Below are 25,404 nucleotides of genomic sequence, written 5' to 3'. Positions count from 1 at the left end.
CGAGCATCAGCTACAATACTATTAAGTAAACAGAATTGCACTGCCATATGAGCAGTTCAGTTACTTTGCTACATATTTTTTACATTTTAGTAATTTAGCAGACACTCTTATCCAGAGCGACTTACAGTAGTGAGTGCATACATTTACCCCTGTGGGAATCAAACTCACAACCCTGGCAGTGCAAGCGCCCTGCTATAATACCAACAGAGCTACACGGGACTATTAGATTGCTGATGTTTTGCAAGCTGTTGGAGTGATGAAATTACGGTTTCCTTTATGCCTCTCCTGCAGCTATGTACAACTATAGACATGGCATATCAACTCGCCATTGGAATTACAGTGGCATGAAGTCCTCCTGAATCTTCAAAGTCAACTATCAAGTTATTTTCCAACTCTTTGTTCACTACACGAAATGTGTTGTATTTAAGTGTTCTGTGTTCATTGCTCCCGGGATACTTCCGTTCCGAAGTTGGTTGAACAGCAGTAAACTGACCACCACTACCTGTAAACATACTCTCTCTCCGTAGACAGTAAATTGCAAAATAAACTTTGTCCAGTTGGTCAATGCAGTGCTTGTAAACATTGTGTAAAGTTGTCTGTGTATTTACTCATCATGACAATGCTAGGCCTTGCCTTATAACAGGTAGGTAGCCTAGTGGTTAGAGCGTTGGACTTGTAACCGAAAGGTTGCAAGATCAAATCCCTGAGCTGACAAGGTAAAAATCTGTCGCCCTGAACAAGGCAGTTAACCCACTGTTCCTAGGCCGTGATTGAAAATAAGATTTTTCTTAACCTTTTTTCTTCTACCCCCTACTTTTTCAAACATTCTGTTAAAAATCGCGCAACATTTCAGCGCCCTGCTGCTCATGCCAGGAATATAGTATATGCATATGATTAGTATGTGTGGATAGAAAACACTCAGATGTTTATAAAACTGGTTAAATCATGGCTGTGACTATAACAGAACGTGCGTTTCATCGAAAAGCGTAGGAAAATCTGATCACTGAAAATGGAAAAATATATCCATCCGCCACATCAACCCATTGTTAAAGGCGAACCACATTAAATGGGGCTGAGGTTGCAATATACCTACAGCTTCCACACGATGTCAACAGTCTTGTCATTTGCCTAGGCTTTGTTTCTTGGTCAAACGAAGAAGAGACAAGCCATTTGTTCAGGTCTCCGACCGGATATTTTGGTTGAGATTTACCCGGACATTATTTCCAGACGTACCCCATATAGAATCGCCTCGTGATCAATTTGATCGCTTATTAACGTGTACTAATACCTAAAGTTGCATTACAAAAGTATTTCGAAGTGTTTTGTGAAAGTTTATCGTCGACTTTTTTAATTTAAAAAAATGACGTTACGTTATAAGACGCTTTTTTTTTTTCGTCTATCACAGTCTTCATAGATCGATATCTAGGCTATATATGGACCGATTTAATCGAAAAAAAGACCCAATAGTGATTATGGGACATCTAGGAGTGCCAACAAAGAAGATGGTCAAAGATAATGAATGTTTTATATTTTATTTGTGCGGTTTGTGTAGCGACGACTATGCTAATTATTTAGTTTACGTCCCCTGCGGGTCTTTTGGGGTGTTACATGCTATCAGATAATAGCTTTATAAACGTCTGAGTGTTTTCTATCCACACATACTAATCATATGCATATACTATATTCCTGGCCTGTGTAGCAGGGCGCTGAAATGTTGCGTGATTTTTAACAGAATGTTCGAAAAAGTAGAGGGTCGACTTAAAAGGTTAAGCACTTTGTTTAAAAAAAAACTAAGGATAACCTGGGGCACACTCCAACACATACTTAATTTGCAAACAAAGAATTTGGGTTTAGTTCACAGTACGGATGACCGGGGATGTTCTCTTGATACGTGTGTGAATTGGAGCATTTTCCCGTCATACTAGCCATTTAAAAATATAAGTAAAGTACAGATACCCCCAAAAACTACTTAAGTAGTACTTAAGTACTTTACACCACTGATTACAGCTCTTGTCCCCATGCAGTGCCATTCATTTGAATGTTGGTTATCCTTCCACAATGTCACAATGGATGGCAGAAATGTCAAGTTATGTATCACTAGATTTGATTTATTACCCGATTTTTAAGGGTATTCTGTGCATCTTTCATATGGTCTGGATGGCATTGGAATACTGTACAACAAAAGGAGTTTGTATTGAAAAATAAACACGTCAGGGGAGATACCTATTTAGGCCATCCCTAGCTGCTGGGCTGCTCAGTCCTGTCCCTGGGGGTCTGACTTACTGTTGTCACTCTGGCCTTGCTCTAACACACCTGAAACCAATAATGAATGTTTAACTAAGATCCTAAAGTCCTCCCTCGCCCTCCTTTTGTCAAATCTGACCACGACTCCATTTTGTTGCTCTCAGCCTTTAGACAGAAACTTAAACAGGAAACAACCCTGCTCAGGTCTGTTCAACGCTGGTCCGACCAATCTGATTCAACGCTTCAAGATTGCTTCGATCACGTGGACTGGGATGTGTTCCAGATAGCGTCAAACAACAACATTGATGTATACGCGGATTCGGTGAGCGAGTATATTAGCAAGTGCATCGGTGATGTTGTACCCACGGCAACAATTAAAACCTTCCCCAACCAGAAACAGTGGATTGAAGGCAGCATTCGCGCAAAACTGAAAGCGCGAACCACTGCTTTTAATCAGGGCAAGGCGACCGGAAACATAACCGAATACAAACAGTGTAGCTATTCCCTCCGCAAGGCAATCAAACAAGCTAATCGTCAGTATAGAGACAAAGTAGAGTTGAAATTCAACGGCTCAGACACAACGTGTGTGGGAGGGTCTACAGTCAATCATGGAGTACAAAAAGAAAACCAGCCCCGTCGTGGACCCAGATGTCTTGCTCCCAGACAAACTAAACAACCTCTTTGCTCGCCTTGAGGACAATGCAGTGCCACCATCACGACCCGCTACCAAAACCTGCGGACTCTCCTTCACCGCAGCCAATGTGCGTAAAACATTTAAACGTGTTAACCCTCACAAGGCTGCCGGCCCAGACGACATCCCGAGCCGCGTCCTCAGAGCATGCGCAGACCAGCTGGCTGGTGTGTTTACTGACATATTCAATCATTCCCTATCCCAGTCTGCTGTTCCCACATGCTTCAAGATGGCCACCATTGTTCCTATTCCTTAGAAAGCTACGGTAACTGAGCTAAACGACTATTGCCCCATTGCACTCACTTCCGTCATCATGAAGTGCTTTGAGAGACTAGTCAAGGACATTTACATTACATTACATTTAAGTCATTTAGCAGACGCTCTTATCCAGAGCGACTTACAAATTGGTGCATTCACCTTATGACATCCAGTGGAACAGCCACTTTACAATAGTGCATCTAAATCTTTTAAGGGGGGTGAGAAGGATTACTTTATCCTATCCTAGGTATTCCTTAAAGAGGTGGGGTTTCAGGTGTCTCCGGAAGGTGGTGATTGACTCCGCTGTCCTGGCGTCGTGAGGGAGTTTGTTCCACCATTGGGGGCCAGAGCAGGGAACAGTTTTGACTGGGCTGAGCGGGAACTGTACTTCCTCAGTGGTAGGGAGGCGAGCAGGCCAGAGGTGGATGAACGCAGTGCCCTTGTTTGGGTGTAGGGCCTGATCAGAGCCTGGAGGTACTGAGGTGCCGTTCCCCTCACAGCTCCGTAGGCAAGCACCATGGTCTTGTAGCGGATGCGAGCTTCAACTGGAAGCCAGTGGAGAGAGCGGAGGAGCGGGGTGACGTGAGAGAACTTGGGAAGGTTGAACACCAGACGGGCTGCAGCGTTCTGGATGAGTTGTAGGGGTTTAATGGCACAGGCAGGGAGCCCAGCCAACAGCGAGTTGCAGTAATCCAGGCGGGAGATGACAAGTGCCTGGATTAGGACCTGCGCCGCTTCCTGTGTGAGGCAGGGTCATACTCTGCGGATGTTGTAGAGCATGAACCTACAGGAACGGGCCACCGCCTTGATGTTAGTTGAGAACGACAGGGTGTTGTCCAGGATCACGCCAAGGTTCTTAGCGCTCTGGGAGGAGGACACAATGGAGTTGTCAACCGTGATGGCGAGATCATGGAACGGGCAGTCCTTCCCCGGGAGGAAGAGCAGCTCCGTCTTGCCGAGGTTCAGCTTGAGGTGGTGATCCGTCATCCACACTGATATGTCTGCCAGACATGCAGAGATGCGATTCGCCACCTGGTCATCAGAAGGGGGAAAGGAGAAGATTAATTGTGTGTCGTCTGCATAGCAATGATAGGAGAGACCATGTGAGGTTATGACAGAGCCAAGTGACTTGGTGTATAGCGAGAATAGGAGAGGGCCTAGAACAGAGCCCTGGGGACACCAGTGGTGAGAGCGCGTGGTGAGGAGACAGATTCTCGCCACGCCACCTGGTAGGAGCGACCTGTCAGGTAGGACGCAATCCAAGCGTGGGTCGCGCCGGAGATGCCCAACTCGGAGAGGGTGGAGAGGAGGATCTGATGGTTCACAGTATCGAAGGCAGCCGATAGGTCTAGAAGGATGAGAGCAGAGGAGAGAGAGTTAGCTTTAGCAGTGCGGAGCGCCTCCGTGATACAGAGAAGAGCAGTCTCAGTTGAATGACTAGTCTTGAAACCTGACTGATTTGGATCAAGAAGGTCATTCTGAGAGAGATAGCGGGAGAGCTGGCCAAGGACGGCACGTTCAAGAGTTTTGGAGAGAAAAGAAAGAAGGGATACTGGTCTGTAGTTGTTGACATCGGAGGGATCGAGTGTAGGTTTTTTCAGAAGGGGTGCAACTCTCGCTCTCTTGAAGACGGAAGGGACGTAGCCAGCGGTCAGGGATGAGTTGATGAGCGAGGTGAGGTAAGGGAGAAGGTCTCCGGAAATGGTCTGGAGAAGAGAGGAGGGGATAGGGTCAAGCGGGCAGGTTGTTGGGCGGCCGGCCGTCACAAGACGCGAGATTTCATCTGGAGAGAGAGGGGAGAAAGAGGTCAGAGCACAGGGTAGGGCAGTGTGAGCAGAACCAGCGGTGTTGTTTGACTTAGCAAACGAGGATCGGATGTCGTCGACCTTCTTTTCAAAATGGTTGACGAAGTCATCTGCAGAGAGGGAGGGGGGGGGAGGAGGATTCAGGAGGGAGGAGAAGGTGGCAAAGAGCTTCCTAGGGTTAGAGGCAGATGCTTGGAATTTAGAGTGGTAGAAAGTGGCTTTAGCAGCAGAGACAGAGGAGGAAAATGTAGAGAGGAGGGAGTGAAAGGATGCCAGGTCCGCAGGGAGGCGAGTTTTCCTCCATTTCCGCTCGGCTGCCCGGAGCCCTGTTCTGTGAGCTCGCAATGAGTCGTCGAGCCACGGTGCGGGAGGGGAGGACCGAGCCGGCCTGGAGGATAGGGGACATAGAGAGTCAAAGGATGCAGAAAGGGAGGAGAGGAGGGTTGAGGAGGCAGAATCAGGAGATAGGTTGGAGAAGGTTTGAGCAGAGGGAAGAGATGATAGGATGGAAGAGGAGAGAGTAGCGGGGGAGAGAGAGCGAAGGTTGGGACGGCGCGTACCATCCGAGTAGGGGCAGTGTGGGAAGTGTTGGATGAGAGGGAAAAGGATACAAGGTAGTGGTCGGAGACTTGGAGGGGAGTTGCAATGAGGTTAGTGGAAGAACAGCATCTAGTAAAGATGAGGTCGAGCGTATTGCCTGCCTTGTGAGTAGGGGGGGAAGGTGAGAGGGTGAGGTCAAAAGAGGAGAGGAGTGGAAAGAAGGAGGCAGAGAGGAATGAGTCAAAGGTAGGGGGGGTTAAAGTCGCCCAGAACTGTGAGAGGTGAGCCGTCCTCAGGAAAGGAGCTTATCAAGGCATCAAGCTCATTGATGAACTCTCCGAGGGAACCTGGAGGGCGATAAATGATAAGGATGTTAAGCTTGAAAGGGCTGGTAACTGTGACAGCATGGAATTCAAAGGAGGCGATAGACAGATGGGTAAGGGGAGAAAGAGAGAATGACCACTTGGGAGAGATGAGGATCCCGGTGCCACCACCCCGCTGACCAGAAGCTCTCGGGGTGTGCGAGAACACGTGGGCGGACGAAGAGAGAGCAGTAGGAGTAGCAGTGTTATCTGTGGTGATCCATGTTTCCGTCAGTGCCAAGAAGTCGAGGGACTGGAGGGAGGCATAGGCTGAGATTAACTCTGCCTTGTTGGCCGCAGATCGGCAGTTCCAGAGGCTACCGGAGACCTGGAACTCCACGTGGGTCGTGCGCGCTGGGACCACCAGATTAGGGTGGCCGCGGCCACGCGGTGTGGAGCGTTTGTATGGTCTGTGCAGAGAGGAGAGAACAGGGATAGACAGACACATAGTTGACAGGCTACAGAAGAGGCTACGCTAATGCAAGGAGATTGGAATGACAAGTTGACTACACGTCTCGAATGTTCAGAAAGTTAAGCTTACGTAGCAAGAATCTTATTGGCTAAAATGATTAAAATGATACAGTACTGCTGAAGTAGGCTAGCTGGCAGTGGCTGCGTTGTTGACTTTGTAGGCTAGCTGGCAGTGGCTGCGTTGTTGACACTACACTAATCAAGTCGTTCCGTTGAGTGTAATAGTTTCTACAGTGCTGCTATTCGGGGGCTAGCTGGCTAGCTAGCAGTGTTGATTACGTTGAGTTAAAAGAACGACAATAGCTGACCCTGGGTCTCGACCACGCCCTGTGCAACTGGGTCCTGGACTTTCTGACGTGCCGCCTCCAGGTGGTGAGGGTAGGAAACCTCTCCACCCCGCTGATCCTCAACACTGGGGCCCCGCAAGGGTGCGTTCTCAGCCCTCTCCTGTACTCCCTGTTCACCCATGACTGCGTGGCCATGCACGCCTCCAACTAAATCATCAAGTTTGCAGACGACACTACAGTGGTAGGCTTGATTACCAACAACGACGAGACGGCCTACAGGGAGGTGGTGAGGGCCCTCAGAGTATGGTGTCAGGAAAATAACCTAACACTCAACGTCAACAAAACGAAGGAGTTTATCGTGGACTTAAGGAAACAGCAGAGGGAGAACCCCCCTATCCACATCGATGGGACAGTAGTGGAGAAGGTGGAAAGTTTTAAGTTCCTCGGCGTACACATTTACATTTAAGTCATTTAGCAGACGCTCTTATCCAGAGCGACTTACAAATTGGTGCATACACCTTATGACATCCAGTGGAACAGCCACTTGCATCTAAATCTTTTGGGGGGGGGGGGTGAGAAGGATTACTTACCCTTACTTACCCTATCCTAGGTATTCCTTGAAGAGGTGGGGTTTCAGGTGTCTCCGGAAGGTGGTGATTGACTCCGCTGTCCTGGCGTCGTGAGGGAGTTTGTTCCACCATTGGGGGGCCAGAGCAGCGAACAGTTTTGACTGGGCTGAGCGGGAACTGTACTTCCTCAGTGGTAGGGAGGCGAGCAGGCCAGAGGTGGATGAACGCAGTGCCCTTGTTTGGGTGTAGGGCCTGATCAGAGCCTGGAGGTACTGAGGTGCCGTTCCCCTCACAGCTCCGTAGGCAAGCACCATTTCAGACAACCTGAAATGGTCCACCCACACAGACAGCGTTGTGAAGAAGGCGCAACAGCGCCAGAAGGCATCACCGGGGGCAAACTACCTGCCCTCCAGGACACCTACACCACCCGATGTTAGAGGAAGGCCAAAAAGATCATCAAGGACAACAACCACCTGAGCCACTGCCTGTTCACCCCGCTATCATCCAGAAGGCGAGGTCAGTACAGGTGCATCAAAGCTGGGACCGAGAGACTGAAAAACAGCTTCTATCTCAAGGCCAACAGACTGTTAAACAGCCATCACTAACATTGAGTGGCTTCTGCCAACATACTGACTCAAATCTCTAGCCACTTTAATAATAAAAAATTGAATGTAATAAATGTATCACTAGTCACTTTAAACAATGCCACTTTATGTCCGTCCCCTCGCCCCGACCCTGGCGCGAACCAGGGACGCTCTGCACACAGACAACAGTCACCTTCGAAGCATCGTTACTCATCGCTCCACAAAAGCTGTGGCCCTTGCAGAGCAAGGGGAACCACTATTTCAAGGTCTCAGAGCAAGTGACGTCTCCGATTGAAACACCACTAGCGCGCATGTGACCAATAAAATTTGATTTGATTTGAATAACGGGTGGTTTGAATTTTTTTGTGTGGGGAGTGGGGGGTATTGATATTTGTGGGTCAAACTTTCTCACTTATCATTATTCAGGATTATCCATAATCATGGTAGCGTCCACATTCATGTAGAAGTGTTTAGAAACATATTATATTCTTATTTACAATAAAAGTTACCCCAAAAGGGTCATATTAGATTGAAATGCAGAAATAGAAATGCAGGAAATTATCTTTAGATGCCCAAAACATTCTGAGGGAGGACCCCCAGACCATCCACCAGGTTGTCCCTCCACTTCTAAAACCAAAGTTGTACCCCCGAGTTGAATACATTTGTGGTTTTCCCCTCGGCAGCATGGCTAACGTCTGCTGTGGAATAATAACACTGGCTGCCCTGTAAGATAATTCAAGGAGCAAAGGTCCACTGCACGCAGCTGACTCTGTGACGGCAAATCTCTAATCTCTCTCTCTCTCACACACTTACACTCCACCTCTGTGGGTTACCCTTTCCCCTACTTCACTCCTGTCGTGAATTGCCTGCTACAGGCTGCTACATACAGTGGGGCAAAAAAGTATTTAGTCAGCCACCAATTGTGCAAGTTCTCCCACTTAAAAAGATGAGAGGCCTGTAATTTGCATCATATGTACACTTCAACTATGACAGACAAAATGAGGAAAGAAAATCCAGAAAATCACATTGTAGGATTTTTTATGAATTTATTTGCAAATTATGATGGAAAATAAGTATTTGGTCATCAACAAAAGTTTCTGACTGTGGCTGACTAAATACTTTTTTGCCCCACTGTACAGCCAGCCATTACAAAGAGCATTTTATAGCTGTTCAAATCTGTCATTCATGGTGGTGGGCTAACCTGTTGTTATGGACATGTTGGAATGTTAAAATAAGTTATATTTTTTGCTCATCAGTCTCATCAGAGTTGAAGCCTTGCCAGTTGTATTCATGAAAGCAGGCAGCTGGTGCCTATAGGCCTGTATCCCAGTCTGTAGGGCGGTTGGCTGAGGTAAGGGTTGAATGGTTCTGTTGGCTGCTTGCCCTGTGACTGGGGTGGGGCCCAGTGCTGAGCACTGACCCTCAGCCTGGCTGATTTATGAGTTCCTCACTGAGCCTCCAGAAACACAGCCTTGGCCTCCAGCTGAACCATGGACTCCCTGAAACATAAGCAGGGACACCCTGTGTCCATTGCTGTCAAAACCGTTTATAAACACACCCCAGCCAGCAGATGTGGATTGTTGCAGTTTACACTACGGTGGATAAAGTGAGCTGTTGCTGTTGTGCTATAAGTTAAAGCAATAGAGGCATACTGTTGAGTGGTGGTTGCTACAGCTGGAAAAACGGGAAACCGAGAGTAGTGGGATAATATTTACAATATGTGCATAACTCACATGTGACCCGTAATAAGACTTTGCAATTAATATGTTATCAACGTCTATTAAATAACCAAGCAATATTAATGTAGAAGTGTTTGGGGCGGCAGGTAGCCTAGTGGTTAGAGCATTTGGCCAGTAACCGAAAGGTTGCTAGATCAAATCCCCGAGCTGACAAGGTAAAAATCTGTCATTCTGTCCCTGAACAAGGCTGTTCCTAGGCCGTCATTGTAATTAAGAATTTGTTCTTAACGGACTTGCCTAGTTAGTTAATTTTTATTTAACTCCATAAAGATTAATGCCTATAGATCAGTAAAAGTAATAGAAAGGTCTGAGAATTGTCTATATTAAAGGCAGATATTTAATACCATTGTAAAAATGAACAATACATTATACAATGCATAAAGCTTAAGTTACAAAGCATTTCAAGGCCATATTCTGGGCATGATCACAGAGGGAGAAAGAGAATTCATAGCCTTAAAGGCCATGCTCCAAGAATCCCAGGGGCGGAGAGAAAAAGAAAGAGGGTATATCTCACCAGCGCAGCGCAGGTCAGGATCAAAGGGAGGGAGACAATGCATCTGAGAACCCTTTTTATAACAGTTGTTTGGATTCAAAATCTCAATTCAACAGCATTACTGTTGAGTTAACCTCCAATCAGATATCAGACCTACAGGATGTAAAGACAACAGAACCTCTGCTACCCAGTGAGACTGAATGGGGGTTACACCATGCCCAAACTGGATGCGCGGGTGCGTCCGCCATCGTGCGCAAATTGATTTTGTCCCCCCACACCAAACGCGATCACGACACACAGGTTGAAATATCAAAACAAACTCTTAACCAATTATGTTAATTCTTGTTGAAAAGCATTAAACGTTTATGGCAAATTAGCTAGCTAGCTTGCTGTTGCTAGCTAATTTGTCCTGGGATATAAACGTTGAGTTATTTTATCTGAAATGCACAAGGTCCTCTACTCTGACAATTAATCCACACAAAACGGTCAACTGAGTCTTTCTAGTAGAGATCAACCGATTATGATTTTTCAACACCGATACCGATTATTGGAGGACAAAAACCCGATACCGATTAATCGGACGATTTAAAAAAAATATATATATATATTTTTAATAATAATAATAAATAAATAAAAATTATTTGTAATAATGACAATTACAACAACTGAATTAACACTTATTTTAACTTAATATAATACATCAATAAAATCAATTTGGCCTCAAGTAGATAGTGAAACATGTTCAATTTGGTATAAATAATGAGAAGAACGTAAAAGTGCAATATGTGCTATGTAAGAAAGCTAACGTTTCAGTTCCTTGCTCAGAACATAAGAAAGCTGGTGGTTCCTTTTAACATGAGTCTTCAATATTCCCAGGTAAGAAGTTTTAGGTTGTAGTTATTATAGGACTATTTCCCTCTATACCATTTGTATTTCATTAACCTTTGACTATTGGATGTTCTTATAGGCACTTTAGTATTGCCAGTGTAACAGTATAGCTTCCGTCCCTCTCCTCGCTCCTCCCTGGGCTCGAACCAGCAACACAACGACAACAGCCACCACATCAAAGCAGCGTTACCCATGCAGAGCAAGGGAAACAACCACCCCTAGGCCCAGAGCGAGTGAAGTTCGAAACACTATTAGCGCGCGCTAACTAGCCAGCCATTTCACTTCGGTCACACCAGCCTCATCTCGGGAGTTTGAAGTCATAAACAGCGCAATGCTTGACACACGAAGAGCTGCTGGCAAAACGCACAAAAGTGCTGTTTGAATGACTGTTTACACGCCTGCTTCTGCCTACCACCGCTCAGTCAGATACTTAGATACTTGTATGCTTGTATACTTGTATACTCAGTCAGATTATATGCAACACAGGACACGCTAGATAATATATAGTAATATCATCAACCATGTGTAGTTAACTAGTGATTATGATTGATTGTTTTTTATAAGATGATAATTTTAATGCTGATAATTTTAATGCTATCTAGCAACTTACCTTGGCTTACTGCATTTGCGTAACATGCAGTCAGTCTCCTTGTGGAGTGCAATGAGAGAGAGGCAGGTTGTTATTGCGGTGGACTAGTTAACTGTAAGGTTGCAAGATTGTATCCCCCGAGCTGACAAGGTGAAAATCTGTCTTTCTGCCCCTGAACGAGGCAGTTAACCCACTGTTCCTAGGCCGTCATTGAAAATAAGAATGTGTTCTTAACTGGCTTGCCTAGTTAAATAAAGTTTAAATAAATGTGTATAAAAAAAAACGGCGCCCAAAAATACCGGCCATTCCGATTAATCGGTCGACCTCTACTTTCTAGTCATCTCTCCTCCTTCCAGGCTTTTTCTTCATTGAACTCCATATGGCAATTGGCATTAACTTTCATAATAAGGTGTATTATCCCGACCGACCTCAGTTTATCTTTCAATCACCCACGTGGGTATAACCAATGAGGAGATGGCACTTGGGTATATGCTTCTATAACCAATGAGGAGATGGGATAGACAGGACTTGTACCGCATTCAGCGTCACAAATAAAACGGACTTCTTCTATTTTAGCAATTGGCAATGCAGACGCTCGTTGGCGCAATGATTGAATAACATGTATTTCTACATTTATTTTGCGCGAGCGGTGTAGTCAGCATGTTAGAGGGAGAATGCAGGATTCCTAAAACAACACAGGAAATCCTAGCACACAGGTTATAAGAATCACTTTGGGGGCTGGGTTGCCCAGCAGTAGCAATCATATTGCTTGGTCTGTAATTTGTTCAGTGGTTTTAGGTGGTAACTGTCTAGGGGATACTGAAGTAAGTCCTGACACGTCTGCTTATCAAAGTCTTTGATAAATCAATATCAAATCAGTATCAAACTGTAGGGAGATTCCTAACCAGCAATATTTACCTTTTTTTTAGGGCTGTAATATACAGTATTTTGACAGTTTACAATGGGATCTCAATGTCATTGTCTGTTGTGGGTTTACTGGTAAATGGCTGTCAGGTACAATCATAGATATTTCTCAGTGGCTTGGTACATAAAAAGGCTAAAGCCACAGGATGTGTGTCCTCTGAAAGGATTGTCTACTGTAGAGATCAAAGATGGAAACATGCTTCTATTGGGTTGTTCCTATGAGTGTTGCTGTCGTAAAAATAGCTTTTGAATGATGTGTGTAATTGATAGCATGTGTTCATCTGAAGGAAATAGAGCTTAACTGGTTTCGGTGTTGATTTCAGTGAGCTACCTGTGGTACTAAAGGCCATGTTACAAGCTAATTATCCTTTTCTATAATTCAACGATTGGTCACTGTCTGCTCTAGGTTGAATCTCAAGTCTCAACCCTTTTTCTCTCCTTTCCCAGGAAAGAGGCATACAGGAACCCCATTGAAGTAATGAGGTGAAGAAGCACAAAGCAGGCTAAAGCAGCTGGCTACTAGCTACCTTCCATACTCTGCTAAGTCTGAGACTGGGTCCTCCGGGTGTCCCCATCCAATGCTCCTAAAGCGCCATGAGCCACAGCTGGGGACGATTTACTACTCCATAGACTGCCATATCTCCTGCAGCCTTTCCCTCTCTGTCCTCGGGCCCCCCCTGGCCCCTTCCCCCCTTCCCCATTGGCCCAGATGAAGAAGGTGGGGCAGTGGTCGGCGGAGGAGGTGTCCCATTGGCTGAGCGAGGAGGGGATGCAGGAGTACGGCGACTCCCTCCAGCAGGCGGACGGCCCCGTCCTGCTGCGGCTCACCCCGGATGACTTCCTGACCCCGCCCCTCTCACTGGTCTCATCAGACAATGGGCGGCAGCTCTTGGAACGGCTGGAGACCCTACGGATCGAGCATCACATTGAGGAGCACCAAAAAAACGGCCACGCCAATGGCCATGGGAGGCTGCCCAACGGCACTGCCAAGCCCCTGCGGAAAAGTTCGCTGGGGCTTAATGGCTTCCGGAAGGAGATGGTCCAAATCCCCATCCCCATGTTGGAGCCTGAACGCTCTGGGTTCCCCCAGGAGTGGGGCAAGACAGGCGTAGCGTTCCTCTACGCAGTCTGCTGCTTTGTCACTACCACTGTGGTCATCTCGGTGGTCCATGAGAGGGTGCCGGCCAAGGAGCATACCCCACCGTTGCCCGATAAGTTCTTTGACATTTTTGACCGGGTGGAGTGGGCCTTCTCTATCTGCGAGATCAATGGCATGCTGCTGGTGAGTCTGTGGCTGCTGCAGTGGACCCTGCTCAAGTACAGGTGAGACAACAGTAGTGTGATAAGAATAGATGGGGCAGTGTTTACCTTTTTAAATTGTAACCTTCAACTTTGAAATTATTTTTCTGGGATACCCAATGGCTACATTACAGGCTGAATAAATTGCAAACGTCTGCCAGATCTCACCACGCTTGGATATGCGTTTAACATATGAGCTAATCACATATGATATAGCAAGCTGATGCTCGACTTGGCAGTCAATGACGTGGCATGCAACCATAGGTTGCTGCAATGCAACGTCTGCAATGTAGTCAGCCTGGAATGTGACCGTAGATAACTAACCAATAATCTGTATCTCTGTGTCCAGATCAATAATCATCCGTCGGTTCTTCTTCATTGTGGGTACCCTCTACCTGTACAGATGTGTCACCATGTACATAACCACTCTGCCTGTTCCAGGGATGCACTTCCAATGCTCTCCAAAGGTTTGTTTCCTTCCAAATCCAAGCAAAAGTAGGCTGTCAGTTGCGAACACTCACTGTGACCTACCAGCGCCCATATCTATTTCCATCAATGATGTGTCATTGCTGCTATAGTATTCTGATTCTCGGGGCTATTCTTGCATATAAACATTACAGTTGGATCTTAAAAACAACACCCCTTAAAGACAAACTCAACAGAAAGAGATCTAGACCTTGTTTTCATTTTAACGCCCCCCAGTCCTCTTCACGGGACATTGATCACATGAAAAAGATAAAAACGATTCTGTTGCATGTGTACAACTTAAAAGAGCTATTTTTTAAACTGCTTGAGTGCTCATCAGGCATGAGTTTCCTTTCACTGTTTTTGCTTCTCACATCCTAACCCTGTGACTAAAGAGCCAGATGAGGTAGTATACTGAGATAGCATGTGGTTCAAGTGTGAGTCACTTGATCACTTATATATACTATATAGTTCTCTATTGAAAGTATTTTGAAGTGTCGAAGAATGGAAGTCACAAAATGGTAGCTCCTCCCACCATAGAACAAAGTGGTGGGTGGGAGTTCAGTGTATAGAAACTTTCCCACTCCCTCTGTTGCCCAAGGCCATTGGGAGTGATGTGTATTGTTCCCTCGTTCCGCCCTCCAACTTTCCTACCCTCCTCTACTCCCCTCCACTCCCAGCAACAGATGAAGGTCTTTTTATGTACTGTCATGTCCTGGGCTTGGTTTCCTGTTCTAAACCTCTATCTGAATTGGAACAAGCTGTCCTCCATCACAGAGACCAACTGTGAAGTGGCTTCCTCTCTCTCTCTCTCTGTCTGTGTGTGTACGTGTTTAGTTGTGTGTGTGTGTGTGTGTGTGTGTGTGCGCACGTGTTTAGTTGTGTGTGCGCACGTGTTTAGTTGTGTGTGTGTGTGTGTGTGTGCACGTGTTTAGGTGTGTGTGTGCACGTGTTTAGGTGTGTGTGTGCACGTGTTTAGGTGTGTGTGTGCACGTGTTTAGGTGTGTGTGTGCACGTGTTTAGGTGTGTGTGTGCACGTGTTTAGTTGTGTGTGTACGTGTTTAGTTGTGTGTGTGTGTGCACACGTGTTTAGTTGTGTGTGCGTGCACGTGCTTAGTTGCGTGTGTGTGTGTGTGTGCATGTGTTTATTTGTGTGTTTCCGTGCACAATGCACATTTGTGTGTGTGTGTGTGTGTGTGTGTGTGTGTGTGTGTGTGTGTGTGTGTGTGTGTGTGTGTGTGTGTGTGTGTGTGTGTGTGTGTGTGTGTGTGTGTGTGTGTGTGTGTGTGTGTGTGTGTGTATACTACACTGTGTGTACATAGCACATGCGTGCATGCAATGTAGTGTTGGTTGAGTCACATGCTGTACCTGATCCACAAAGTTTCTCTTCTGTGTTCCCTATTTGAGTTCAAATGTAGCTTACATAATGGAGAACAAAAAAGTTAAGAGAGCGCATACAGACATGTGACTAGCTGACTGGACATTGTTGAATGATTGACATGTCAAATTGACACATAACGGTATGCGTGTCGTTGCAGCTATTTGGGAACTGGGAGGTTCAGATGAGGAGGATCATAAAGCTGATTGCCGGAGGAGGCCTGTCAATCACCGGCTCCCACACCATGTGTGGAGACTACCTGTACAGCGGCCACACAGTCATTCTAACACTATCATATCTCTTTATCAAAGAGTGTAAGTATTACATAGGTTAGCGTTAGCATGGTTGTGTCGATCTCTTTATCAAAGGGTAAACGTAGGCTACAGGTTTACCGTCATGCTAACACCATCACTTTACTCTATCATTATAAACTTAGCACTTCTGTCCTTTTCTCTGTTCTCTTCTCTTTCACAATCTGAGATTACCAGTTGGCTGTTTTCCACTGCTCATACAAAAGGTTTTAGAATTGCAGTAAAGCTTTTCCCAAGCAATAGAGAGATAAGCTGACTTCTTGTGTAAATTCTGTGCTAACAGTGGTGTCACATGATGTTGAACTGTACTGTTGTGACGTTAGCCATGTCTTTTATGCTGCAGTGTCATCTAGTGGATGGTTGTGGAAGTCTGGTTTGAAAGACTACATAGTTTGTTCCAAAGCAATGTGTTAGGTAAATGCATTTCATTGTTGATTATTGAAACAAAATAATGTCTCTCTGTATATTCCATTAACCCTTCCCTGTCTTTCTCTGTTGTCAGATTCCCCTAAGAGGTTTTGGTGGTACCACTGGTTCTGCTGGACTCTGAGTGCAGTAGGCATCTTCTGCATCCTGCTGGCCCATGACCACTATACTGTGGACGTGGTGGTGGCTTATTTCATCACAACACGTCTCTTCTGGTGGTACCACACCATGGCCAACCAGCAGGTGGGGAGCCAGCACGCCGGTCTCCATTATCTGGTGTTAAATGTAGCTTAATTTAGCTTAAGTGGCATTATTCTACTTGTATTTATTTTCTCTGTTGTGTTTTCATTCAGGCGCTGAAAGAGACGTCCCAGAGTAACCCATTCTCCAGAGTCTGGTGGTTTCGACTGTTCCAGTACTTTGAGGGAAACGTCAAGGGCATTGTCCCTCGAAATTATCAGCTGCCGTGTTCATGGCGATCGTCTCCGTGGAACCATGGGGTAAAGTACAGCAAAGTGGACACCCAGTGACCCAGATCACGTGAGGGGTGGGAGCTGAGCGAGAGACCTCCTGAAGTTGTGATCGTCTGAAGGAGATGGTGTCGTGTTGCCAAGCCAGTGCTGTTCCCTTGACTTGTTGGGCTCATTTTAGAAAAATCCCAGTTCTGGCTAGCACTGTGAACATAGTCTTACTTTAACACTACAAATTATTTTATTTTGGGAAAGGTTTTTGAATACTTAGCACACTACTTTGATCATGTATTTTTTGCTTGGGACACTTTGCAATGTTTCGTTGACTACAGCAGATCTGGTTAATATTTAAATATTAAATTTCGATTATTTTTGTTTTTTTGTTTTGACCATGGCTGTAACAAGTAGTTTAGACTCTTTTCCTCTGCAAATAATTTGAGAAATTCTGGTCCGATAAGGTCTACCAAGTGCAAAACATGTCACTGAAATGTTTATTTGATAACCAAAATGCCATACGTTGTCTGGGGGAGTGTTAGATGCAAAACATTTTTTTCTTTTTTAACAAATTACTTTTTTGTCAACTACAACGTGGCAATGGTGCAAAAAAAGTTTTTTTCTAACAATTGCAACTTTATTTTTCAAAACAAATAATGTCCCCAAAAATATTTTTAGATTTGTACCTTTTTCAAGATTGAATGCTGAAAGCAGAAGAATCTGTGGTATTTAGAATTGTTCCAGTGCCTTCCTTAGCTTGATTGTACTATGTGTCTGTGTTCCTCTGCCTCGCGCGTGTCTGTCTGACTGCCCGCAAGGTCGGCATGAAGCGGTTCCAAATGATCGTTCAAGTCCTGTTCGCATGAATGTAAGATTATTGATGCCAGCCTTATATGGTAATTAGTCTTCCCAAAACCAAAAACATTGAGATGAGTGAAATGTCCTGTCAATTTATTTATGTTTTCATATATAATGTTTTTTTCCATAGCCGGTGATGTTATAGCAGTTAATGAAGGACCGTTAAGTTGTTTGGTTATGTCCTAATCATTTACTGACCCTTAGCCAGTCTTGACCATGTTCTAATCTTGTTCCAATCCTATTCTAACCATGTCCTTGCAAGATGGTCCTGGAGGGTTTTCAGTCCTCTAACATGTCATTAAGACTTTAAAGCTCATTGACTTGCATCAAAGATTAGTTGCTAACTTTGAAAGAATGATGGAAACCCTCTGGACCTCAAGGACTGTACTGGAGTTGTGCAGCACACCTACAAGTCTTTGTAAGAGATACTGAATCCCTATTTTGTCAAACAGTGTTCTCGAAACAGACCCAGAAAATACATCTTACTGGCTGTTGTCGACTTGGCCAATAGAGCAGTGTGTTCCTGAATGCAGCCTGCCAGAATGTCTTACTGATAAATAGGGCCGGAAGGACACCAGTATCACTATTTTTTCCGTTGCAAAAATGAAAACCCGAAGCAGGCTAACTCTTTGGTCCTTTTAAAAACCTACTGTATGTTAAATATTGTTTGCTATAGATCCCGAGTGGCGCAGCGGTCTAAGGCACTGCATCTCAGTGCTAGAGGTGTCACTACATACACCCTGGTTCGAATCCAGGCTGTATCACAACAGGCCATGATTGAGAGTCCCATAGGGCGGCGCACAATTGGCCCAGCGTCGTCTGTGTTTGGCTGTTGGAGGCCGTCATTGTAAATAAGAATTTGTTCATAACTGACTTGCCTAGTTAAATAAAGGTACATTTAAATAAATAAATAGCTTGGAAAATATATACATTTGACTGTAGATGGCATCATAATGATGTTTGATTCTGACATTAGGACTGTTTTCCTGAAGAATTTAATCCTGCTTCGTGCTTTGTTTCCCTGCCACGATACTGACGAGTATATACTGGTATCGTCCTGGCCCTACTGATAAAGACGAGCTTCTTGCGATTATTTATCTGTCCTATTGACATACATGTTGATCTTAATGCAGTTCAGTGGTGATATGCCATCTTTGAACTTTGTCAAATGTATAGGGCTTTTCAATGTTGACTTGTTTAAAAACAGAAGTTTGAGGCAAAGTGTATTGGTACTGTCCTGAACTACATTGGCTGGCAAGTTTGCAATGCCAAAAATAGTTTAGTCACAACTACCTACTAAAGAAGCTGACAAATTGTACAAAGCCAATGGGGTTATCAAGTGGGCGAGGGGGCCAAATGCACAGTACTGGGGATCTAATGTACGGACAAATCCACACAACAGACAACGTACTGATTACCATGAATGTGAAAATGGTCTCTAATGATCCTCGATACACTTGTGCATTAAAATGATTGTGTGTTACCATTCCAACAGCACAACATGTTTTCTCCTGAAGTAGAGCTGGTTCGAGTAAGAAATGACCTCAGTTCAGCTGTCTGACTGGAGAGACTGAACTGATTATAACATGGAACTTTCTGTTATGAAAATGCAGCATGGCCCAGTTTAATAGAACTGAATGGTGAGACAGGACAGGTTAATATAATGGACCTCAATTGTATTTATTCTTTAAAAAGAGCTCTAGCCTCTAATCATTGTTGTACATTTTTACATCATGTTTTTTTTGTGTGTCCTAAAGAGTATCAGTACTAAATCGATAATGATGACATAATTTGAATGCTGAATTGATGTGCTATTTCTTCTATTGATGAATGTTTTGACAAATTGTAATTTGGCCTCTTAGCTTGAGGAGGCAGCGGTGGTTGTCCTCTAAAGAAAAGGTTGGGATACCTTCGTTCAAGGCGTATAAGGTCGTATGTTTATGGCTATATTAAAAGTGCATAAACTGTAATGAGTTTAGCATGTACCCATGTGAGACTAAATGCTGTTCTCATTGACAGCTGCGGCTATGTCAAAAATGTATGAATGTGAATGGCAGATCAGATGTCTCTATATAGGCTTATTGATGTAAACCTCTCTAAAGCCATCTACAGCTGTAACATGAAAGGAGTTTGGGGATATTCCCCTTGAGCCCATTCAATCCAGACATTTCTCTCTTAAAAAGGAAGCCAGTAGTGGTGGAATGTTTGAACCATTTCTGAAATCCTTCGACGTTTGATGCACGCACATTAAGGCCATATTTTGACTTGAAGTGCACACGCCTAACTTAAACCAGGCAGTGAAAGTCGGAATATGTGCCTTGATAAATATATATATATATACAGTACCAGTAAAACGTTAGTGAGGGAATTATAAGTCTCCAGCTTCAGCGATTTTTGCAATTTGTTCCAGTCATTGGCAGCAGAGAACTGGAAGGAAAGGCGGCCAAAGTAGGTGTTGGCTTTGGGGATGACCAGTGCAATATGCCTGCTGGAGCGCGTGCTACGGGTGGGTGTTATTTGTGACCAGTGAGCTGAGATAAGGCAGAACTTTACTTAGCATAGACCTATAGATGACCTGGAGCCAGTGGGTCTGGCGACGAATATGTAGCGAGGGCCAGCAGACTAGAGCATAAAGGTTGCAGTGGTGGGTGGTATAAGGGGCTTTGGTGACAAAACTGATGGCACTGTGATAGACTGCATCCAGTTTGCTGAGTAGAGTGTTGGAGGCTATTTTGTAAATGACATCGTCGAGGATCAGTAGGATACTCAGTTTTATGAGGGTATTTTTGGCAGCATGAGTAAAGGAGGCTTTGTTGCAAAATAGGAAGCTGATTATAGATGTTATTTTGGATTGGAGATGTTTAATATTAGTCTGGAAGGAGAGTTTACAGTCTAGCCAGACACCTAGGTATTTGTAGTTGTCCACATATTCTAAGTCAGAACCATCCAGAGTAGTGATGCTAGTCGTGCGGGCAGTGAACGGTTGAAAAGCATGCATTTAGTTTTACTAGCGTTTAAGAGCAGTTAGAGGCCACGGAATGAGAGTTGTATGGCATTGAAGCTCGTTTGGAGGTTTGTTAACACAGTGTCCAAAGAAAGGCCAGATGTATACAGAATGGTGTTGTCTGCGTAGAGGTGGTTCAGGGAATCACCCGAAGCAAGAGCAACATCGTTGATATATACAGAGAAAAGAGTCGGCCCGAGAATTGAACCCTGTGGCCCTCTGATTTGACACACTGAACTCTGTCTGAGAAGTAGTTGGTGAACCAGGCAAGTCAGTCTGCCGATAAGAATGCGGTAATTGACAGAGTCGAATGCCTTGGCCATGTCGATGAAGACGGCTTCACAGTACTGTCTTTTATCGATGGCGATTATGATATCGTTTAGTACCTTGAGCATGGCTGAGGTGCACCCGTGACCAGCTCGGAAACCGGAAACCAGGCCTTCGTGGTTGACTTGCTGCAAAGAAACCATTACTAAAGGGCACCAATAAGAAGAACAGACTTGCTTGGGCCAAGAAACATGAGCAATGGACATTAGATCGGTGGAAATATGTCCTTTGGTCTGATGAGTCAAATTTGAGATTTTTGGTTCCAAAAATACAGATCTGTGGTTCCCACCGTGAAGCATGGAGGAGGAGGTGTGATAGTGTGGGGGTGCTTTGCTGGTGACACTGTCTGTGATTTAGAATTCAAGACACACTTAACCAGCATGGCTACCACAGCATTCTGCAGCGATATGCCATCCCATCTGGTTTGTTCTTAGGCTGTGTTAGGGCTAACACCTCCAGGCTGTGTTAGGGCTATTTGACCAAGAAGGAGTATGGTGGAGTGCTGCATTCGATGACCTGGCCTCCACAATCACCCGACCTCAACCCAATTGAGATGGTTTGGGATGAGTTGGACCGCAGAGTGAAGGAAAAGCAGTCAACAAGTGCTCAGCATATGTGGGAACTCCTTCAAGACTGTTGGAAAATCGTTTTCAAGTGAAGCTGGTTGAGAGAATGCCAAGAGTGTGCAGAGCTGTCAAGGCACAGGGTAGCTACTTTGAAGAATCTCAAATATAAAATATATCTTGATTTGTTTAACACTTTTATGGTTACTACATTCCATATGTGTTATTTCAGAGTTTTATTCTACAATGTAGAAAATAGCCAAAATTAACAAAACCCTTTCAATGACTACTGTAGGTGTGTCCAAACTTTTGACTGGTACTGTATATAACACATTTTTTGTCTCCTGGCCATAGTTTGGGAGAGCAGTTAGTCCATGGTTGCAAACTAAGCTGGAAAAACATTTTTATTTTAGAATAATGACAGCTAACTTAATTATGTATGTTTAATTTGTGTGAATCAACAATACAATTTTTCATGTGTTTCTTTTGTGTATACCAGATAAGCTATGATAAATGGATAGGACAGATAATTATATCTGGGAGGCTTTCAAATAAAACAATTTATCATTCAGCATTTTAGCAGTGTCCTTTGTCCATGATTGGAAGTTATGACCAGACGGAAACCCAAGATTGTTGTGGTCTTCTGTCCCACCCGGACGAAGAATGGTGTAGCACAGAGGTTCATAAACATTTTCACTCTGGGGCCCCCTTCCAGCATTGTGTATACACCACGTGTATACACCACGTCTATTTCTATAGGCTCAGGCACTGTTCATGACACAAACTGTTCACACACCTCTTGTTGGCAAGGAGAACATTTTGCAGGTTTCAATCTTATTTCCTGCAATTCTATACATTTTGCCATGTCTATTGTGCATGCATTCATGTGATATTTGAGTGACTCAAACATTAAAACCAGATCTATGGGATAAAAAAACACTAGCAATAAATTGTTAGCTGACATGGGCCAGTTGATCTGGATATTTCTTAGAAATTATAAATAGTTCTCCGCTAAGGTATGCAATGACATGACAAGAGGAAAACAGATGACCCACTACCCAAATTCGAAATTGCATCTTGTGCAATCTACTATTAGAACATTCAAGAGTAATTTGGTGTCTTGTTGATGGTGGTAGAAAACGCTGTCAGACGCTGCTCCAGTATCTCCTGTAAGTGTTCAATTGCGTTGATATCTGGTGACAGAGACAGCCACGGCATATGGTTTACATTGTTTTAATGCTCATCAAACCGTTTAGTGACCACTCGTGCCCCGAGGATGAGGGCATTGTCATTCTATTAGGGCATAGCAATGGTCGTCAAATACCGGCCTGTCCAGCGATTATTTATTTTTATACATGATCCTCAGCATGATGGGATATTAATTGCTTAATTAACTCAGGAGCCACACTTGTTTGGAAGCACCTGCTTTCAGTATACTTTGTATCCCTAATTTACTCAAGTGTTTCCATTGTTTTTGCAGTTACCTGTATGTGCCCTAAATGTAAGTGCCGTACATTCTAGATGTTGGGGAGTTTGCATAACCTCCAGTGTATTTCTAATGGCTTGTGAAAAGCTGGAGAACCCTGAAGTTTTATTCACTGGATGAAAGAAGCTGCAGATTATATTTATCTCAAGTGCTGGGTCCTCGGCTCACTCAACTATTTACTGGCAGTCTGGAGAGATTGTGCTGGCCAGCCAAGCCTGACTCCCACACACTACTACACAGTCTTACTTCAATAATTAGGCCAGAGTGATCATGGTCTCTGGGAGTGTTGGAGAGTGAATCTTCTTTAGAATGAAGGCTTGTACATTCACTCTTCTGTGTGTGCTCTATTTACTATGAACCCTATCATTAATTTTGGGGCCCTGGGTCTGAACCCTGTCCTGTGCAACTGGGTCCTGGGCTTCCTGACGGGCCACCCGCAGGGGGTAAAGGTAGGAAACAACACCTCCACTTCGCTGATCCTCAACACAGGGGCCCCACAAGGGTGCGTGCTCAGCCTCTCCTGTACTCTCTGTTCACCCATGACTGCGTGGCCAAGCACGCCTCCAACTCAATCATCAAGTTTGCAGACGACACAACAGTAGTAGGCCTGATTACCAACAATGACGAGACAGCCTACAGGTAGGAGGTGAGTACCCTGGTGGAGTAATGCCAGGAAAATAAACCTCTCCCTCAAAGTCAACAAAATGAAAGGGGTTGATTGTGAACTTCAGGAAACAGCAGAGGGTGCACAACTCTATCCACATCTACGGGACCGTAGTGGAGCAGGTGGAAAGCTTCAAGTTCCTTGGCATACACATCACTGACAATCTGAAAGGGTCCACACAGACAGTGGGGACAGCGCCTCTTCAACCTCAGGAGGCTGAAGAAATTTGACTTGGCCCCTAAGACCCTCAAACTTTTACAGGTGCACAATTGTGAGAATCCTGTAAAGGCTGTATCACTGCCTGCTATGGCAACTGCACATCCCGCAACCGCAAGGCTCTCCAGAGGGAGGTACGGTTTTCCCAACGCATCACCGGGGGCAAACTACCTGCCCTCCAGGACACCTACAGCACCCAATGTCACAGGAAGGACAAAAAGATTATCAAGGACATCAACTTCCCGAGCCACTGCCTGTTCACCCCACTATCATCCAGAAGGGGAGGTCAGTACAGGTGCATCAAAGCTGGGACCGAGGGACTGAAAAACAGCTTCTATCTCAAGGCCATCAGACTGTTAAACAGCCACCACTAACATTGAGTGGCTGCTGCAAACACACTGTCATTGACACTGACCCAACTCCAGCCACTTTAATAATGGGAATTGATGGGAAATGATGTAAATATATCACTAGCCACTTTAAACAATGCTACCTTATATAATGTTACTTACCCTACATTATTCATCTCATATGCATACGTATATACTGTACTCTACATCATCGACTGCATCCTTATGTAATACATGTATCACTAGCCACTTTAACTATGCCACTTTGTTTACTTTGTCTACATACTCATCTCAATGTATATACTGTACTCGATACCATCAACTGTATGCTGCTCTGTACCATCACTCATTCATATATCCTTATGTACATATTCTTTATCCCCTTACACTGTGTATAAGACAGTCGTTTTGGAATTGTTAGTTAGATTACTTGTTGGTTATCACTGCATTGTCGGAACTAGAAGCACAAGCATTTTGCTACACTCGCATTAACATCTGCTAACCATGTGTATGTGACAAATAAAATTTGATTTCATTTGATTTGTCTCCTACCAACATTTGACCATCCCAAGGCTATGCTGTATACACTCATAGTTGCAAATCATCTTGAATAATACAAAGATTACTTAAAAGTGCTCTGTTACACAGTACTACAATCACAATATGATCAATGTGTCACAAATTAACTATTGGTGTGTACAATTAAATGACCAGAACCTGACCATGTCTGATACTATGTCATGGCCAGAATAAACCAATACTAAAACAGCCTAGATGAAGCCATTACACTGTGATGTCAGCTCTGCCGTTCCTTTCACCAAGATCCTGCCATGGCAAACAAAACTCTGCTGGAGGAGTTCACAAAGCCATTCTATTTCAAGTAGTAGTGCATTCTCAAGACATAATACCAAACATAGTCTGGGAGGACGTTCTTGGAGAGCAAATGGAGAACGAGATTTATTTATGGGATGACTGGAAAGAAGGTATCATGGGAAAATAGGATTTGTGGGTCCAAACCTCCATGGGGATACTTTAGTGACCATCTGCACTGTGTTCTTATTATTTTACTGTATGTGTCTCTAGTCTAGAGCAGGGATGGGCAACTTAATGGGGGTTGGGGGCACCATTGTTTTTTATGCAGTTTTGCAG

General features: G+C 44.5%; 1 protein-coding gene across 7 annotated transcripts in view; it reads left to right on the top strand.

Annotated features, from left to right (window-relative positions):
• Positions 1-22,110, top strand: part of LOC118369716 (phosphatidylcholine:ceramide cholinephosphotransferase 1-like) — a 74,272-nt gene extending 52,162 nt beyond the window's left edge. For all 7 annotated transcript variants that reach the window (XM_052498602.1, XM_052498603.1, XM_052498599.1 and 4 more), the window contains 5 exons: positions 12,892-13,767; positions 14,093-14,210; positions 15,747-15,900; positions 16,400-16,566; positions 16,677-22,110. In XM_052498602.1, the coding sequence (XP_052354562.1) occupies positions 13,154-13,767; positions 14,093-14,210; positions 15,747-15,900; positions 16,400-16,566; positions 16,677-16,853 (1,230 nt within the window). In that variant the 5' untranslated portion in view covers positions 12,892-13,153 and the 3' untranslated portion in view covers positions 16,854-22,110. The remainder of the gene's footprint in view (positions 1-12,891; positions 13,768-14,092; positions 14,211-15,746; positions 15,901-16,399; positions 16,567-16,676) is intronic.
• The last annotated feature ends 3,294 nt before the right edge of the window (positions 22,111-25,404 follow it).

The sequence above is a fragment of the Oncorhynchus keta genome, chromosome 36, assembly GCF_023373465.1.
Source record: "Oncorhynchus keta strain PuntledgeMale-10-30-2019 chromosome 36, Oket_V2, whole genome shotgun sequence".
NCBI classification, from domain to species: domain Eukaryota; kingdom Metazoa; phylum Chordata; class Actinopteri; order Salmoniformes; family Salmonidae; genus Oncorhynchus; species Oncorhynchus keta.
Note: the sequence above shows the minus strand (reverse complement) of the source record. Positions and strands in the feature narration are given on the sequence as shown.